The sequence below is a fragment of the Macadamia integrifolia genome, chromosome 5 (assembly GCF_013358625.1).
Source record: "Macadamia integrifolia cultivar HAES 741 chromosome 5, SCU_Mint_v3, whole genome shotgun sequence".
Lineage (NCBI taxonomy): Eukaryota > Viridiplantae > Streptophyta > Magnoliopsida > Proteales > Proteaceae > Macadamia > Macadamia integrifolia.
This window is the reverse complement of record NC_056561.1, coordinates 36,565,512-36,583,710: the sequence shown is the minus strand read 5'-3', so window position 1 is coordinate 36,583,710 and position 18,199 is coordinate 36,565,512. Positions and strand designations below refer to the sequence as shown.

At 38.4% G+C, this 18,199-nt stretch overlaps 1 protein-coding gene across 15 annotated transcripts; it reads right to left on the bottom strand.

Annotated features, from left to right (window-relative positions):
• Positions 1-246: 246 nt before the first annotated feature.
• On the bottom strand, positions 247-16,288 carry LOC122078597 (DNA (cytosine-5)-methyltransferase DRM2-like). Of its 15 annotated transcripts, none has more exons than XM_042644639.1 (11): positions 15,422-16,273; positions 15,194-15,296; positions 15,028-15,070; positions 14,809-14,937; positions 7,662-7,767; positions 7,517-7,578; positions 6,392-6,562; positions 4,451-4,550; positions 1,858-1,967; positions 979-1,722; positions 247-840 (listed from the first exon to the last, which is right to left on the bottom strand). In XM_042644639.1, the coding sequence occupies exons 2-11, from the start codon at positions 15,205-15,207 to the stop codon at positions 409-411; spliced, it is 1,911 nt and encodes a 636-aa protein (XP_042500573.1). In that variant the 5' UTR covers positions 15,208-15,296; positions 15,422-16,273; the 3' UTR covers positions 247-408. The 15 variants fall into 15 exon arrangements, with proteins under 15 accessions (XP_042500573.1, XP_042500577.1, XP_042500582.1 ...); XM_042644643.1 differs by having other exon boundaries at positions 15,028-15,125; positions 15,231-15,296; XM_042644648.1 differs by having other exon boundaries at positions 15,231-15,296.
• Between the last annotated feature and the right edge of the window lie 1,911 nt (positions 16,289-18,199).

The window sequence follows — 18,199 nt, the reverse complement described above, 5'->3', positions numbered from 1 at the left end:
GGGTTACCATGTGTCCGAAATGGGCAACTCTAGTCCAATTAACCCATATAGTCATAGACCTGTTGGGATTCCATGTGTCTGGTGAAAGTAATAATCTCAAATTAAAAGTGAATAATCCAATGTGAAAACTTATATGTACTTTAGCACCCTCTCTTCAACAACTAACTTTTAATGATGAGTTTTACTCTAACAAGTGATATCAGAGCCAAAATCCTGACAAAAAGCCAGAGCATGGCAACCTAATAATGAAGAACAAACATTGAATACTGGTTTTAAAAGAAGGTTAAAAAATTGGCCGGAATCAGGATCAGGTGTTGTCAATTCCGATTCGAATCAGACAATTCACCTGATCGGGTTCCATTTCCTCAAAACTTGTTTGAAGCTAATTAAGTCAGTTGATATTAGACACTAATTTTTCCCCATTATAGACTTCACAAGGTCTAGAATGCGAAAATAATCATAAAACAAAGAAGAATGTCTGCCCTCAAGCCCATCTCTGCTCACCCGGTTGCTGCCCGAAAGGTTATTGCATGGACTCCCACCAACAACAAGATCAAAGCCTCCAAATGAGCTAATCAGCTGCTCTAATCTATCACCATTCAATTGTTGAACATCTGGAAAGTCAATCAGTTTACCTGTCTGGTTTGTTTGCTCCCACCAGCTCCGCAAAATATTTCTGCTAGTTTCTGAAATTTCAACTGAAACAACATTCTTCAAAGGGATACCAAGCCGATGTAAAGCTACTTCAGCACCACCAATTCCAGAAAAAAGCGATAAGAGGTTGATTCCACGTGGGAAAATATCCTTTAAGACAGAGAGATGATAGGCCACTGTGTCAACCTGAAACACATTCACCTTTTTAACAAGGTAATTTATAGAATTCAAAGAGAAAAACTCCACCCGAAATGAATTCAGATTTTTAACAAGAGAACTCATGGAGATCAAAGAAATATAAGGTGAAAACTAAGGAATGCCAACCTGAAACGAATTACCCAATGCTTTAAGTCTGTCAGTTCTACTAATTCCACCGCCCCTCGTGTGGTTCTTAGGAAACCCTAATAACATTTCTATCTCATCAGGCTCAAGAGGTGCAACCTTATTCCTTCCAACCCAAACAAGATTCCATTTTCTGCATTCATCAAGGATATCCTTCTGGACCTTTAGAGGTGGGATACCTTCACAGCCTTCAAGGGCCCTACGTATCCTCTCAGTTAACTTGGCACTTGCAGTAACAGTTTGTAAGCAATTTAACTTTGTCCTTCGGTCCCATGAGGGCCACCATTTCTTGGTTAAGGGAAGTGCCTCATGTATGGTGCGTGGCTGAAGAGGTAGAATAGGATGTCTATTTTGGATTGGGAGATTGTGAACATAGCCTCTCTTTCTTGCAGCTGCACAGAGATGTTGAGAATCAACAAACTCTGGCTCAATATCATATAAGAATCGTGAAATCGTTCTCCAAACACCTTTGGGAGCAAGTGCCACATTTTCATAATAGAAGTATGGTGACCCAGTGGCTCCCTCTGGAAGTGTTCTATGAATCATGACTGCTGGTTCACCAGGGACCCCAAATCCTACCATTGGGTTTGGAAGACGAACCGTGTCCTCATCTTCATCCAGGACTTTCTTTTCATACCCCCTTTGCCTTTTCTTTTCCCACCTCTCATCATCAAAGGATCGTCTCTTCTTGTTACGAGGATCAATTTGGATATGACTTGGGCCCGGCTGTGAAAACAAGTATAAGTCATATCCTTATGACAAACTCCACATAACAAGGAAGGAGAAGTGAACTTTCAAAAGTATTTCTAGATAGATCTGTGAGTTCTATACACCAGATCTTGAAATGGGCTATGAAGATACCTGATCATCCGGAGGTAAACGAGGCAGCTCCCCCATTTGAGCATCAGATGCCCTTGCCATTTGAGCAGCAGATATAAAATCAGTCAGCTCCATGATTGAGGAGTCTGGACCTGCAAATGTTTGAAGTAGATTTAAACAAGCACCAGAAATGGTTAGCAGCAAATAAAGCTGTAATACAGAGATTGAAAAGGAATGCATAATTGCATGTATGGCTAAAAGACCACTCGTTAAAAGGAATTCATTATGACATTTAGCTCTTTATCATGATGCTAATGGACAAGAAAACTAGGTGGCTCCAATTATTTTGGTTGAGACAGCCCAGAATTTAAACTCAGATTCAACTACAACAAAATTATTTCAGATAAAGAGCATAGCTAGTGCACAAGGCTCCCGCCGCTGCGGGGTCTAGGGAGGGCCATAATGTAGGCAGCCTTACCCCCACTTCATGGAGAGGCTGTTTCCCGACTGGAACCTGCGACCAAAAGGTCACGATGGAGCAACCTTACCGTTGCACCGAGGTCTCGCCTCTATCAAAATTATTATACAAGTGTTGGTCATTCACCACGAAAACAAGCATTGCAGATTTTCTCCTTGCGGAAAAATGGGAGAACATGCTGGACTGCCTAAAGAAGACTTGGAGGATTCTTAAGAAAATCTACTCAACCCACCCTGCCCAAAAAAAGAGATACTCTCCATGTAACCTCTTTTTGTTTTTTGTTTTTTGTTTTTTGTTTTTTTTTTTGTTTTTTGTTTTTTTTAAATGATAGGTAAAATTCCTATTTGTAAAGACGGAGTCTTGAACTCAAGACCTCACTTAGGTAAAAAACTTATACAACCATTGAGCCACCAAGCCCAATGATCTCTCCATGTAACCATAGATGGTTACACTGAGCTGTCACCATCTAATATGGACCATATAAGACAAAGGGCAATGACATCATTGTTCGGTCCACAATTTTTATACTACCATTTTTGCCCTAATAGGACAAAAAAGCCGTCCCCATGGTAGAAAGGAGCTCAAATTTGGTATGGTTATAGTCTCTGTAACCATGGTTGGTTACAAAGAGAAAAACCACCCACAAAAAAAATAATAATAATAAATAAAAAATAAAAAACAACTCAATTGTACATGAATGAAGAAAAAATTGAAGATGAACAAGCCAACCATTCTATGCTACTAACCAACCACTGAGGTGCTCAAGTACATGCATCAAATAGACCTCAATTGTTTCACCAGTTCATAGAACTATAAATTTTCTCTGCATATATAAAGCCTGTTAACCAGAGTACCAGACCAAAGACAAATCTAGCAAGAGCACATTATGGGTTCATGTACCAACTGGTTACATAACCACCCAATAACTATTATGACACGCTATACCCTTCTGAAAAACCTAAACTATAACCTACTATTCATGGTAATGCTTATTATAGTTAGCAAAAAATATCAGTCAATGATTAGCCAATTCATCTACATGGTGGGTATCTGGTCCTTATGGAAAATAAGAAACCCAACAAATGACAGGGAATGCTCTTGCTCCCAGGTTAAAATACAAATGCAATTTCAACAACATTAAGAATAAGACAGGGAGGTACTATTACACTTCAATAGGTTCCAAAATACAAGTCCATAATCTTGTAAGTACAAGTTGTGCAGGCAGATGTAGACAACCTCTTGGACCACAACCCAGAATGAAGGAATAGCATAACAATCTCATCACACTTGTTAAAACCATGTCACCATAACTTCTGCCATCCTCAAATATAGCGGGTTCAAGGATCATAATTTTATCCTTGTTGAAATTTTTTTCAAGATGAGTGTAAAATGTAAATGAATAATCTGGAGAGCAGAAAGATAGAAACCTATATAACTTAGAGAATAAGCTGTAGGTTGTAACCTTAATTGTATCAGGATTATCCCCCATCTTCGCCTAAGTTGATAATAAGACAATCAACATCAGGCGCAATAGTCAAAAGTGAAGCCCAAAAAATATGTAACAATGACCTATCAGGACGGTACTAATCATAGCTCCCTCCAAAGCACTTCATTTAAGTCCAAGAACTAGTAAATCATACCAAAAAAAATGGAAAAGTCTTCGTGGCAGATAATCTACATTACTACTCTATGCTATCTTTATTATTTCAGATGCAGGCAGCGATGACATGGCAGACCCTAAGTATCCTCAGACCAGGTGCTCAGTGCCCCATTACACATCCGCTCTATACCCATTGTATGCCTCTCAAGTGTGCTAGGTACTCTGGCTACCGAGGTTTAAGGTTGTTTTACTTCAAATGCCTACAGAATGACTTTCTTTTACAATGTCACCCGGGGCTTCTCAACTGGAACTTGCTACAATATAGAGGACAATATTTGTAAATGGAGCCCCTCTCAGCTACCATAAAGCATCCTCATAAATTCGCATATTCCTTGTGTTCTCCACTCAGAAAGCAACCCCATCTGTGAATCAGATTTATTTAGCCAAGCTTATATTCAGCTGAAAAACTAAAAAAATTATTATATCGTCACTTTCAAATATAATGCACATCCAAATGGCTACAAGGCTATAAGCATTAATAACTACTAAATACACACCACATCTATCAATAGCTGCTGATGCCTCCTCTATGTAGTAGCCCATGTCGACCAGGTGCAACAATTTCCTCTCCTTGTCAGACAAATGATCCATGTTTTCCTAGCAAGAGAAACTGTTAAATCACAACTAGATGGCTACACCAAGGAAAATCAAACAGCATGATAAGATTTCATGAAAACCAAAAGAAATGGCAACAATTTTCATTCTCAAAATTTTTTGGGCAAGGCCAGATTGTCATTGAGTGGCTTATCTATTGGCAATATTCAAGCTTTCATCAAGAAATTTGATGAAAACTAAAAAGAAATACAAAAGGAAATATATTTTAAAAAGGGGAAGGTGAAATGAGTTAATAACTTGTTCATTCACAAGAAAGCTCAAAAAAGCCTTGAATTTTGCAAGTTCTTTCGAAATTATAAGAAAATAAAATATGTGCCTCAGAAAATAAGATTGGGAGTGGTTTTATAGGCGGACCAGTCAAGAGAAGGTTTTGCAGCTAGGCCTTGTTTCTGCCACATGGCTGGTCAGACGTGGCTGTAATTTAGTGGATAGGTGGACCCCAGGGTCCCCTGCTCACATGTCAAGTTTCCTCCCCGCAATGTTGGCCAAGTGGCAACATACAGTAATGAAAAATTAAAGACTGCAGAGAGGGTGCATGCCAAAAAATGGATGGTTCAGAATTATTATAGGGATGGACATACATGGGGGTGTTTCATTAAATTTGAGTTTGAAAACTGATGCATGCCCAATCCAGGCCACTTCCTCGATATCCAACAGTCGTGATTGCCAGATCATGCCCCCACATGGAAGAAAAAGGTGGCCTGCTTAGAAAACCTCTCCAAGTGAGCCAACCTAGAAAAACTTTTGCCAAAAGATATCCTGACATCTTCACACCATATTTGGCACTCTAAGCAAAAACGCCATCATCATATGTAACCCTTACAAGAGACACACTACAGACACTCTAAAATCAAATAGACCTTGCAAGATACTCCATGCTTGTAAATCAAGACTCAGTTTCACCTTTGGAAAGGTGAAGTCAGTCAGATAATGGATCACTAGTAAACAAATACAAATAAGAAAAGGCTAGAAAAGGAACACTTAATCCATATGCAAACAACACTGGTCCACTCTTTGGAAAATTGCAATACCACTCAAAAAAACTCAAACTTCAAAGATCCTTCCAAACCATTAATAAATGGAGAAGAAGGATATAATCAGGTTAAAGATGAGGGATATAGTCAAACAAACGCATTCATATAAATAGTAGGATTTTTTGGGAGTATTGAATCACCTAATTCTTTCAAAAGCTGTAGTTTTCTCCATGCATGGCAAAATGCAAATATACAATGGTATCATCAGAAAAGAGCAATCAATTGTGCACTCTCTTATGTAGTTCATCATTCACTACTTGGCATCAGAGTAAGGCTAAATGAGAGGAGCATGGTGGTAGCTGGAGCAACTGAGGTGGAAGGGGACTCAATAAAGTTTTGCCGCAAAGCTGAATGGCTGAAAATGTTTCAAATTCAAAGGTGACTTTCAAAATTGGAAACCTCCTATTTTTGAGAATGAAATATAGGAATTATCAGCAGGTACTTCAAAACAAACTATTGATATATATATACTCTTTCATCCTGTCACTGCTACAGCGGAATAATACATAACCGTACTAGAAAAAAAAAGTCAATGACACATATGGACAAGAAGCATCTAGTATTCTCAACACATCCACACACTCAAATACTGTACTCTCAGCAGAAACAAATTCATGCACAAAACAGTCCACAGGACCGAACCACTATAATGTTCCATCTACTTTAGTATGCATTGCTGTTTTTGTATATGTAAGCTTAGCTCTGCTGATATAATTTTCTCTCCTATGCAACTTTATGTGCAAATGAACAAAGTAAACCTAAAAGGCATTTGGGGGGTGGGGAACCTACCTCATCTCCAAGACAACCACTCACATCTGACAGCTCATCAACATCTGATAGGTCATCAAGAAAATCTCCATCAATTTCTGTACGACGGATATTAGAATCACCATCACTATCTGAAGAATGCATATCTGAATAAACACTTTGGCCTCCTTCTGGAGGTGACTTCTCAAGAGCCTGCAAGAACCAATTAGTGGTGTATACACAAAAATATCATCAAACAAGAATAGTAATAGCCAAGCAGTTTCTTTCAACCACAGAAATGCAATTAAGGTCCGAGATCAATTTAAACTACATCGATAGGCTCACAGTTCAGGTGGCAAGCCCAAAAAGGCTTCATTGATTTCAATTTTATTCAAAACCTCGTCCTCCTTCCCTTCAATAGCAAGTTTCAACCCAATAATCATTTGTAAAGATAAAAAGGTAGCATGTTTCTTATACACAAGGATATTTCTATTTGTGGCAAAACATGGTCATTTTGAGATCAGTCACCACATGAAACCAATGGATTTTTGTAAAAAGAAGGGAAGAAAATGCACAAATAAGCATCTCTTGGTGTGATACCAGGGAGTCGTAAACTATTTCCATGAGTAACATGTTGCATTGGCACTGGAGGCAACATTATCTACCACATAGGCCATGTCAGTTGTGTGGTCTATGCAATATAGACAGCTAGGTAGAAAGGTTTCAACACGCATAACACAATAACAGGAAATGAACTGGGTGGGGGTGGAGCGGAAGAAAAACAGAACTCCTTTGGAATCAGGTCTACGCCAAATGTGGCAATTAATAAATAATGGGACCCAATGGAGGGATTGAAGTTCTTTATTTACCATAGAGATCAACCATATGCATTGCATGAATACAAGGTCATTGTGAATTCTCCTGCACATGCTTCAATAGCATCTTAGTTGCAGCTCTTACTTGCCAACATATATTTTCAGTCACTTTTTTCTTTCTCCTCACATAACAAGATGACAAAGGAAATGGTAAAGCTGAGATGCAATTCTAAATTTTGCTTCATTCATATCAGTATATCAAAACCACTAAGGCACATGAACCTAATTCAGCCATCAAATAAAAACAAAAGAACCAACATAGTATCTGAAAAGAAGGAAAAGATTAACCAACCACATATGTTAGTAGAGCTTCCAATATTTGAGCTTCCAATATTGTCTCTGTATTTTCTTCTCCTGAAAAATATATTATGACAGACTTCTTAGTGAAACATCTCGAGACAAGAACACAAGATCTTGTTAAGAAACCCAAACTTTACCATTTTCCTTAATTGCTTTAGCCACTAAGTTTTCGGAAAATCCCATTCCAACAAAATGACGAATCAGCTTGGAGTTGGAAGGGCCATTTCCTGCTGATGAATTAGCCTGGTATTATTCACCAAAAAAAAATTTAGCCTGGTACACAGGACAAAGGTAATCAACAATAACAACGGAAGGAAATGAACAGTGACAAAAACAGATGAGAAAAATATTAAGACATGAAAAGATAAGGCCAATTGCAATCATCCATTTGCTTATCCTTAATGCAAGAAAACCACAGGTAACCTCAAAGTTAATGCAGGATGTTTGGAAGTTAAGCATTGGGGGAACTTAAGGTAAGTTTCCAAGGAAAAATAGTTGAAGCAGATTTACACCTATGGAGCTCCCATAATCCACCAAAAGATCTTAAGGAATCCATCATGAATGATGATAGAACGCATCCCCCTTCAAATCTCCAAATTCACCAAAATAAGTTTAGTAATCAACTAGACAAAAAATTCTTCTTAGTGACTATGTATCTGTAGGGGGAGCGAATAGCCATAAAATCATATCGTTGCCCTATAAGAATCTAATTGATTTCCTAATGAATTTACTTTGAGACTCTGAAAATGAAAATCAAATCGCAGACTAATCACCTATGAGTATTTTGTCACAACTCACAATTTGAATTATTCAAAGACTAATCACCTATGAATATTTTGCAACAAATATCAGGACTCATCAGAATGGTAACTGAAAAACCTTTTCAAATGACACCATTGTTTGAAAAACTTTTTCAAACAACACAACAATCATAAAAAATAAAATTAAAAAGGGGGGGGGGAGTTTTTCCCAGAAGATAGGTGAAAAATTAGGGAAATAGCACCCATCTCAACATTGACTTTTGAAGATATAACAATTACGATTCACTCAAACGAGAGGCAGAGTGAGACTGCTATCCTTCATTTGAGAGCATGGGAATATGTTCAATTGAATGCATTGGCCAGTCAGCTCAAAACTAAGTTTAGACTTCAATTGACATCCTAAACTAACCCAAAAAAGTAAACTTTTGAAAAGAGAAATCGAATTAGTGTCCAGATACCACTGCTACCCAAAAAATAAGAGAAATCGGATTCATGCTCAGATACTCAAGAAACCTGATCACTGATCAACAATTTGTGCACTCTAAGGTCATATGTGAATTAGAAAAACAATGGACTAATAGGAATTCGTCCCAGGGTTCCAAATCTATGGTAGTGAGCTTGAGTTCTTTTTTTGGTAATGAAAAAAAGGGTGCTGCTTGGTAGTGATCATAGCCCCCAGACCAAAGCCCCCATATGGCAAGCAGCGCTTCCGCAAGACCAACGAGCGATAGTGGGGCATGATGACTCGAACCCACAACCAGCCGACCTGAGCAGTGATGGGGCAAGGATTTCCTTCCACTAGGCTACCAACCCAGTTGGCATAGTGAGCTTGAGTTCACATTTAATGGGAATTTCGCACAAGATAAATGAGTTAAAATTTGAAGGAAAAAAAACAAAAAAACAAAAAGATAAAAGGGTCTACACATATTTGAGGCTTGATGTTCATATTTAAAATCCAAACAAATAAAACCTGACAAACATACATACATGCCCAAAGCCTATTGTCCTTTCTTCAGTTACCCTTTCATGATTAAACTCTCTACAATTTTTGTGGGGAGTAAAAGGAAATATGCAACCCAAACGGTAAAAAAATGGTGCATTATTTTGAAGAAAAGAATTTGGTGTAATAATGGGTTTTAGGGAAAGTGTCAGTTGCCAAACGGACCCTAAGGGGTTTAATGGTCTTTGTAATTCTTTAAAAGGTTCTCTCCATTGTTATAAATAAAGAGGGCTGGTGTTATATTTGACACAAGTTATTACCCCATCCGACATGGTATCAGAGCCATAGGATCCGAAACCCTAAGGGCTCTCTCTCTCTCTCTCTCTCTCAACACCTCCCTCTATCTCTCTTCATTTGCTTCTCTCTCGTGGTAGGAGCTTTTTAAACCACCAAGAGTGTTTCTAGCCTACATCCATCATTTCCCTGGGTTCTCAGACTTTCTTCTACAATGATCTGAGAGACCCAAAACCTTTTTTTATCACTTTTTCAAAGCTTTTTCCTTAATATCATTTTTTCATTGCTATGATGTTTTTTTCCTGCTCAATGCTCCGATTGTCTTGATGTTTGTTGCGATTGGTGCTCCTTATCCTCGTAGCAGTATGTACCAACCACTTTTCCATTCGATGTCTCTATTCTAGAGCTATACCCAAAATCGATTTCTCAAGGGTTTTTTCCTTTATCAACTATTGGGTTTTCTAGCGTTATTCAGGTTTTTTTACGCTTTCTCTATCTCTAGCTAGTGGCTCTTCTATTTGCACAGCCCCCTGAGAAGTAATCATGTCTACCAACTCGTCTGCTTCGACTGGCAGAGACACCACCACGGCTCTTCCTACCTTTCCTAACTACCTTATGTGGTCACGATCGGTCTGCATCTCCATTAAGTCCCCTGGCTATTATGGGTACTCTACTAGAACCACAAAGCATCCGACCATTGGTCCTGAGATTGACAAGTGGGAGTGTGCCAACTCTCTGGTTATGACCTTCTTTGTCAACTCCATGTTGCCACAGCTTTTACGTGGCTATCTCCTTAACTCCGCTACGAAGATCTGGAAGCCTATCTAGGATATCTATTCCCAGGCGAGGAATGATACTTAGGTCTTTGAGCTTTGCCTAAAGGTTCATGATCTGAGGCAGAGAGGCTTCACTCCGTCATAGTACTACTATGAGTTGCAGACATTATGGACTAAGCTTGACTTCTATGAGAAGTATACTCCCTCCACCCCTGCATCTATCACCAGTTTTCAGATGCAAGAGAAAAGATCTAGGTCTATGACTTTCAGGCAGGTCTGAATGTGGAGTTTGATCAGCTGTGGTCCCAGGTTTTGAGTCGTGACCCCTTTCCTACCCTGGATCAATCCTATGATGTGATCCAACTAGAGGACAGCCAACGTACCACTATACTTCCATAGCCTGCCACAACTCCAACTGAAAGATGTGCATTTGTCTCTGGCACCCAGTCCCTTAGTGCAGCCTCACAGTCTGGTGGCTCCTCTACCAGGACTCCAGTGAAATGCGATTACTGTGGGAAGGAGTGTCACACCAAGGAGTACTACTAGAAACTTCATGGTCGCCCTGTTGATATATCTGGCAAAGGGCGAGGGAAGGGTCGTGATGGTACTCTTGGGCAAACCAACTATACTGAGAGCCTCGACTCTGACTCTACTCCTAGCACCTCAGTAGCCTCGCTATCATCTGATGAGCTTACTGTCCTCCAGCGTCTTCCGACACATCTGGACTCTCCTGCACCAACCACTACGATCTCTGCTCATTCTACTACTTCTGGGTTAGGTATCTCCTTCTGTGGCCATACTATGTCTGTCCCTTCTACCCCTTGGATTATAGACTCTGGAGCTTCTGATCATATGACAGGGCCGCTTGCCTCCTTTCTTATAGTACACTACCTGCCCTGGTAATAGTAAGGTGAAGTTGGCTAATGGGACTTATTCCACTAATTAAGGAAAATACTTTGTTAGTTGTATCCTTTCTTTATCCTTTTCTATTGTATTACATGTTCCTTCTTTTCCCACTAACATTTTGTCCATTAGTAGTCTTACTTCCAGTCTTAATTGCAAAGTCACATTTTTCCTGTCTCATTATGTTTTTCAAGATCTGGTGATAGGAGCAACGATTGGCTCTAGTAGGGTGTATGGTGGCATGTACCTGCTTAATGATGACTCGGCATTGGTCTCTAGTCAGGCTCTTCAGACTTCTACATCACCTCCCATCTCTGAGTTACTACAGTGGCATTATCGGTTAGGACATCCCCCTTTGAGAACCTTAGCTAGGGTTTTCCTTTCTTTTAAAAATTGTAATTCGAGTAAGTTTTTTGGTGAGGCATGTGTTTGGCCAAACTAACTTGGATGACTTCTTCTGTTTCTGGAAATAAAAGTGTCACTCATTTTTCATTGATACATTATGATATTTGGGGTCCATCCCGCTGTGTCTGTTAATGGTTATCAGTGGTTTATCTCTTTTATTGATTGTCATTCTCCGACCACTTAGGTTTATATGATGCGAACCAAGGGCGAGACCTTCTGTTGCTTTCAACAGTTTCACCGCATAGTTCAGACTCAGTTCGGTGCTACCATTAAGACCCTTCGAAGCGACAATGGCCGTGAATACTTTGAAGGGTCCTTTCAAGCTTACCTTTCCGATCATGGGATGATTCATCAGACTAGTTGTGTGGATTCTCCGGCTCAGAATGGGATTGCTAAGCAGAAGAATCGCCACCTTTGTGAGGTAGCACACTCTCTTATGTTTGAGATGCATGTTCCCCCCCAATACTGGGGCGATGCAATTCTCACTGCTACCTTTCTTATCAGTCGAATGCCTTCTCAGGTCCATGCCTTTGTTCCCCTCTGGATCTTCTCTAAGGTTCCGCTGCTTTTCTTGTTCGTCCTAAGGTATTCGATAGTGTTTGTTATGCCCGCAATTATCATCCTCATGGAAAGTTTGATCCTCGTGGTCTCCAATGTATTTTTATAGGGTATGCTCCTACTCAGAAAGGTTATCGGTGTTTTCATCCTCCTACTCGACATTGGTTTGTGATTATGGATATTGCCTTTCACGAATCTGAGTCATACTATAACTGCGACACCTCTTCAGGGAAAGTCTCCTTCCATTGTAGAAGATGTGCCGCTTTCTCTTGAAATTGCTATCCCTGCTAGTATCCCATTTCAGGGAGAGAGTGGCACTCCTACTTCTCCTCGACCAGAGATGTGTTTATAGTCGCAGAGAGTAGACTCAGACCACTACACATCCATCATCTACCCTACCAAGCCAGTTGTCTCCTCTTAAGCCTGATCTTATCCCCTTGAACTGAGGTAATTCTCCTTCTTCTGTTGATCAGTCTCTTGAGTTGTCTATTGTTGTTCGTCAAGGCACTAGGTCTTGTACTTTACATCCTATTATTAAAACAGTTTCTTATGACTCACTTTCTCCTTTCTACTATGGTTTTGGGCCTTCTCTTTCCTCTGTGTCCATTCCTTATACCTGGCAGGAAATGAGTGCAAACTCACAATGGCAAACAACCATAGTTGAAGAGATGCAGGCTCTGAAAAAAATTGACACATGGGATCAAGTATGAATTCCCTCACAAAAGAATATAGTTAGGTGTAAATGGATCTTCACAGTAAAATAGAAGGCTAATGGTACAGTGGATCGGTACAAGGCCAAACTTGTTACCAAGGGCTTTATCAGACTTGTGGGATTGACTACTAGGAGACTTTGCTCCAGTTGTTAAGATGAACACAATTCGTGTTATGTTAGTTTGTGCCACCAACTTAGATTGGGATCTCCAACATCTAGATGTGAAGAATGCCTTCATTTATAGGGAACTTGAGGAGGAACTGTATATGGACATTCCTCCTGGGTTCACTTGCTCCAAAACCCAACGAAAGATATACAAGTTGAAGTGTGCATTGTATGGACTGAAGCAATCCCCTCGTGCTTGGTTCGGGCGTTTCCAAATGGCTATGGCTGCTACAGGCTACTCTTAAGGCAATGCCGACCACACTCTGTTCATCAAGAAATCTGGTGATGATCTGGCATCAATCTCTCACCTCAAGATGATATTGTTGTTATTGGTGATGATCTGGCATCAATCTCTCGCCTCAAGAGATACTTGAGTAAGGTCTTCTCGTGGGATCTACTTATCTCAACGGAAGTATGTGTTTGATCTTCTTTCTGAGATAGACATGTTGGAGTGTAGGCTGGCAGGCACTCCTATTAAGGCTAATGGTCACCTGAATAGCAAGGAAGGTGATCCTATGGATAAAGGGACATATCAGAGATTAGTGTGGCGTTTGATCTATCTTTCTCATACACGCCCTGATATAGCATTTGCCATCAGCCTAGTTAGTCAATATTCAATACATGTATGATCCCTACTCGACTCACATGGAGCTATGTTGCGTATTATCCAGTACTTGAAATTTGCCCCAAGACATGGCATCATTTTTTCTCTTCATGATCACCTTCGGGTGGAGGCCTTCACGGATGCTGATTGAGCAGGTTCCCCTAATGACCACAGGTCGATTACTATTATTGCATCTTTGTTGGTGGTAACCTTGTTACTTGGTGAAGCAAGAAGCAAGTCGTGGTTGCTCGTTTGAGTGCCAAAGCATGGAAGTTTCATGCTATGGCACATAGCATTTGTAAGCTCCTATGACTTCATTGTCTTCTCACAGATTTGGCTGTCCCTTCCACCCTTCTTATGAAGTTTTTTTCTAATAGCAAATCTGCCATTAGTATTGCTCACAACCCTGTCCAGCATGATCGAAACAAGTATATAGAGATCGATTGACAATTCATCAAAGAGAAGCTAGATATGGGTCTTATCACTGTGCCTTTTGTTCCCAATAGTGAAAAATTGGTTGATGTATTTACTAAAGGTCTTAATAGTAAGATGTTTCATCTGATTATCTACAAGTTGCACATATGTGATATCTATGCACCAACTTGAGGGGGAGTGTTGTAATAATAGGTTCTAGGAAAAGTGTTAGTTGCCAAAACGGACCCTAAGGGGTTTAATGGTCTTTGTAATTCTTTAGAACTCTCTCCATTGTTATAAATAAAGAGGGTTGGTATCCCATCCAACAATATTAAAATGGAAGACTTAGTGAGAAAATAACATCATCTGTTGAAAGCAGTATTTTCCAATATGAAAAGTGAACTACTTTTACGAAATGTGCCAGTATTTCAAAAGGCATTATGTAAGAAAATGAACCTGGTAAACGTCCCTGATTGACATGTAGGTCTATTAACTAGATAAAATAATATATGCATTGCAAAAGAGCGTTCGATCCATTATATCCAACAGATCATCATTAATCTAAAGGTAAAAATCGAGAATGACCATCTCCAGAAGCATAACAAATATTATAGTTAGTGACGACCAGCATACCGGTAGTAAGGAACAACAAATGAAGTAATTCAAATCATATTTACAAGGGTAAATTGCCACATTTCAATTGTTCAAGTAATGCAACCAAAGATCCCATAGTTGTCCAGCATTATATTCACCTCCCCAGGAATTGTACCCTCTTTTCGACCAGTAATCGAAGAATTCAAACAAGATGCTGAAGGTGACTTCTGAATTTCATTTTCATCGTTGCTGTCCCAATCAAATTCATCACTCGGAGTATTTTCATCCTGTACAGATTAAAATGCATTATGAAGATGAAAAAGCATAAATTAAATGAAACCGACAGTAATAGCTTTGTGTTAAGGGGAGAAAATCACCATTTCACTACAATCTTCTTTTGCCCAATCAGTAGTTCCCAAACTGTTCAAGAAACAGAAGAACGGAAACAAAAATGGGGAACCAACATAAGACGAATCTGCAAGCAAAACTAATAAACTTTATGTGAAATGTGGACGGAAAATATGAATTCCTTCACTATTATACTAGTCAAAGGGCATGAAAAGAGTAGCAGAACTTCGACCACGATATAACTGTATTTACAGCTTCCCAGTCTCCCAGCTTTCAGTTCAACTTGTCAGTTTTCTCCCTGGTTAATCACTCTTTGATTATATTCTTGACCTTAAACTATTAATCAGCATACGTAAATAAGCAGTTCTAGAAGCACGAGTGAATGGCTAGAATTGCAATTAACACTTGATTAAAGTGGCATACCAGGTTTCTCCTTTCTGCCCTTTGCAACTGTATCGCTTCTCGTTCTACTAATCCTTAGAAAGAAATGCCACCGGCAATGTTTGTTTTACGCAAGTTTGCCTCAATTAGAGGGCAAACAGACATTAGTACACCGATAACTCTGAAGCAACTTGATTTAGAACCGCTGGAGAACTACTCGATACTTCTAATCGACAATAATAAGATCCAAAGATGTAATCGAGAAAATTGAACAAATTTAAATGGAAAAAAAAATTAAAAAAAATAAAATAAAATCAATTACTCCAATGCATTAGAACAGTTCGGCCTAAACAGAATTACGTGAGAGAACAGAGAAATTAAGAAACGAAAAAATAAACAAAACGAATTGACGATGCTTTTTCCGCATCAAAATAGGCTTAAAAGTTAAAACTTCATAAATAATATGCTCAAAAACTAAAATGTTATACTCGAGTAACATTAGAATTTGCAGAAGTTAACGAAGAACCTGTCAGTTCTTAGAGATGATAAAATGGAAGGGAGCGGACAATGCATTTCACTCTGCTGAAAGTTTTCTTCCATAGCAGAGGAAATAGGGTTTTGTGCTCACAAAGAGACTAAAAAAAAAAGGCACCAGAAAGGGAAAGAAATTGAAACCAAGCCAAAGGTCGCATCAGGAAGGAGAGGAAGAAAGCCACATGCATGCACTGAAAATGATACCTCCCGGAGAATCGAGACTCGCGAGCATGAGAAACTGATGATCAGTTCTTGGAGGAAGAAGGTGGGTTGCAGAAGCAACTCTCACCGTCTCACCTCGCCGAGAAGCCGAGCAGATTCGGAAAGAAAAGAGGGAACTGTGCGTTACGGTTAAAATGCAAAAAAGAAAGAGAAGGCAATTTGGTTAAAAAAAAAAAAGAGCAATCTAATACACGAGGCTAAGGTAAAGGTGAGAAAAATAGGATTTATTTATTAAAAACATATATATATATATATATATATATTTTTTTTTTAATAAATTTTGATTTTATTTTATTTTATTATAGTCAGAGACAATCTGATTACTGACAGAATCACACCGAAGCGCTGGTTGGTAACAGATACCGTCAAAATTTGCCATTTGGAGGTCGTTTTGCTCTCCATTTGGCCTTATCCGACGACCGTAGAGAAATCCGCCGCAGAGGATCCATTTCCAAGAGGTAAATTTGGAGCGCAAAAGGGTAAAAGTATAATATTTTTGCATTTTCTACTCTGTGGGACAGGGGTGTCAACCGCTTGGGCTCGGTGGGTTTTCGTCTTGTCTATTTGGTCCCCACCACTTTAAACTTTTGCATTCGTCCCTTTTCCTTAGATTGTCCTTTGTGTTATTCTGGAATGTTGTTTGAGTTAGGGATATAAAAAGATTTTTAAAAATAAATTGAAAGTGACATATTAATATATTATTATTAAAAATATTATTATATTATAAAAATATAAAAATTAAAAATATTATTATTATACATATTTTTTGAATACATAAAAAAAAATAACACCTTGAAAGGCAATAATAATAAGAAAATCCCTATGACTGTTTTTGGTACTCAAGTGAAAAAAAAAATCTAGAAATAGAAGAAAAGAAAAGAATATAAATGAAATGAAATGAAAAAAAAATTATGTTTATTTGACTACCCATAGAAAAAAAAAAAATAAAGTTTTTCATATTTTCTAGTGTTTAGAGCATTTAGGCATGACTTTTTTTTTTTAATAAAATAAAACTTTAACATTCTCAAGGTAAAATTTAAATTAAAAAAAAAAAAAAGCTTTTATTGACTCAAGACATATTGAACATAATGAGAATTTATTAAACCAAGAAAATAGTACATCGTTTGGACTTTTTCATCACTGGGCTACCTCACATAGCCTATAGGTGTATGATGACATCTTCATAGATTATTTAGAACTTGACATTTTCTCTTAATTATCTCTTATATTTCCAAAGCATTGGGGAAAAAAAAGACTTAACATTTTCTCTTTTGAGGTTTATAAGATAAAGGTATAAAAAGATAATAAAAAATAAGTTGAAAGTGATATTATTATGTCCTTGTCAAAAGTTGTCATTGTCATCTAAATACATATGTAAAATGACACCAACACTTTCATTGGAAAAAAAACAAAATTATATCAAGAGCAAAAATTTAAAAATACAAATTATTTGACACCTTGATTGTGTCAATATAAAAATCCTTTTAGGCTTTTCTTACAAAAACATAGACACATTTGGCCATCAATTATCAATCCTCAATCGAGTTTATGGTAATCTGGTTTTAAACAAGCTAATCAACTACTTGAACTATAAACAATTCTTAAACAAACCATATATGGGTTTAAATGAGCTAAAATGACCAATTATCAATGGATCATAGTATTCAGTCAATCCAATCAAATGACTATTAGACCACTATCTTGCACCAATAACATCCAATTATTAATCGATGAATACTTTAGCCTAACACATTTAATAATCGATCAAGCCTGTCTCATAAGTGAAACCTATTAGCACGAGCCAACTTTTGGCACTCCTAAGGTGGGTCATTACTTATTACCGTCTCAAGTCCAATTAGGAAGATATTGCAGCGAGACCCAATTAACTAGAGGAGACTAGAGAAGAATTCAAATTGGGATATAGCCCTGCTTTCATTGTAACAAGGTGGCACGATTGGGGTGGGGGTGATATATGTCTAGTACATCTCGGAGCTGATTCCCATGGGACGTCCAAAGTATACAAAATTTTTGAAATCCCCGCATCTCGTGAATTCGTACCTGTGC

What these genes read in the sequence shown, in the direction of transcription:
- LOC122078597 (XM_042644636.1), bottom strand. Translation starts at nt 16,101, where the DNA reads ATGCATGTGGCTTTCTTCCTCTCCTTCCTGATGCGACCTTTGGCTTGG. An exon ending in TAAAGCAATTAAGGAAAATG is followed by an intron (nt 7,579 to 7,661) that starts GTAAAGTTTGGG and finishes TATATTTTTCAG; the next exon opens with GAGAAGAAAATACAGAGACA. An exon ending in CATTGGGTAATTCGTTTCAG is followed by an intron (nt 841 to 978) that starts GTTGGCATTCCT and finishes AATGTGTTTCAG; the next exon opens with GTTGACACAGTGGCCTATCA.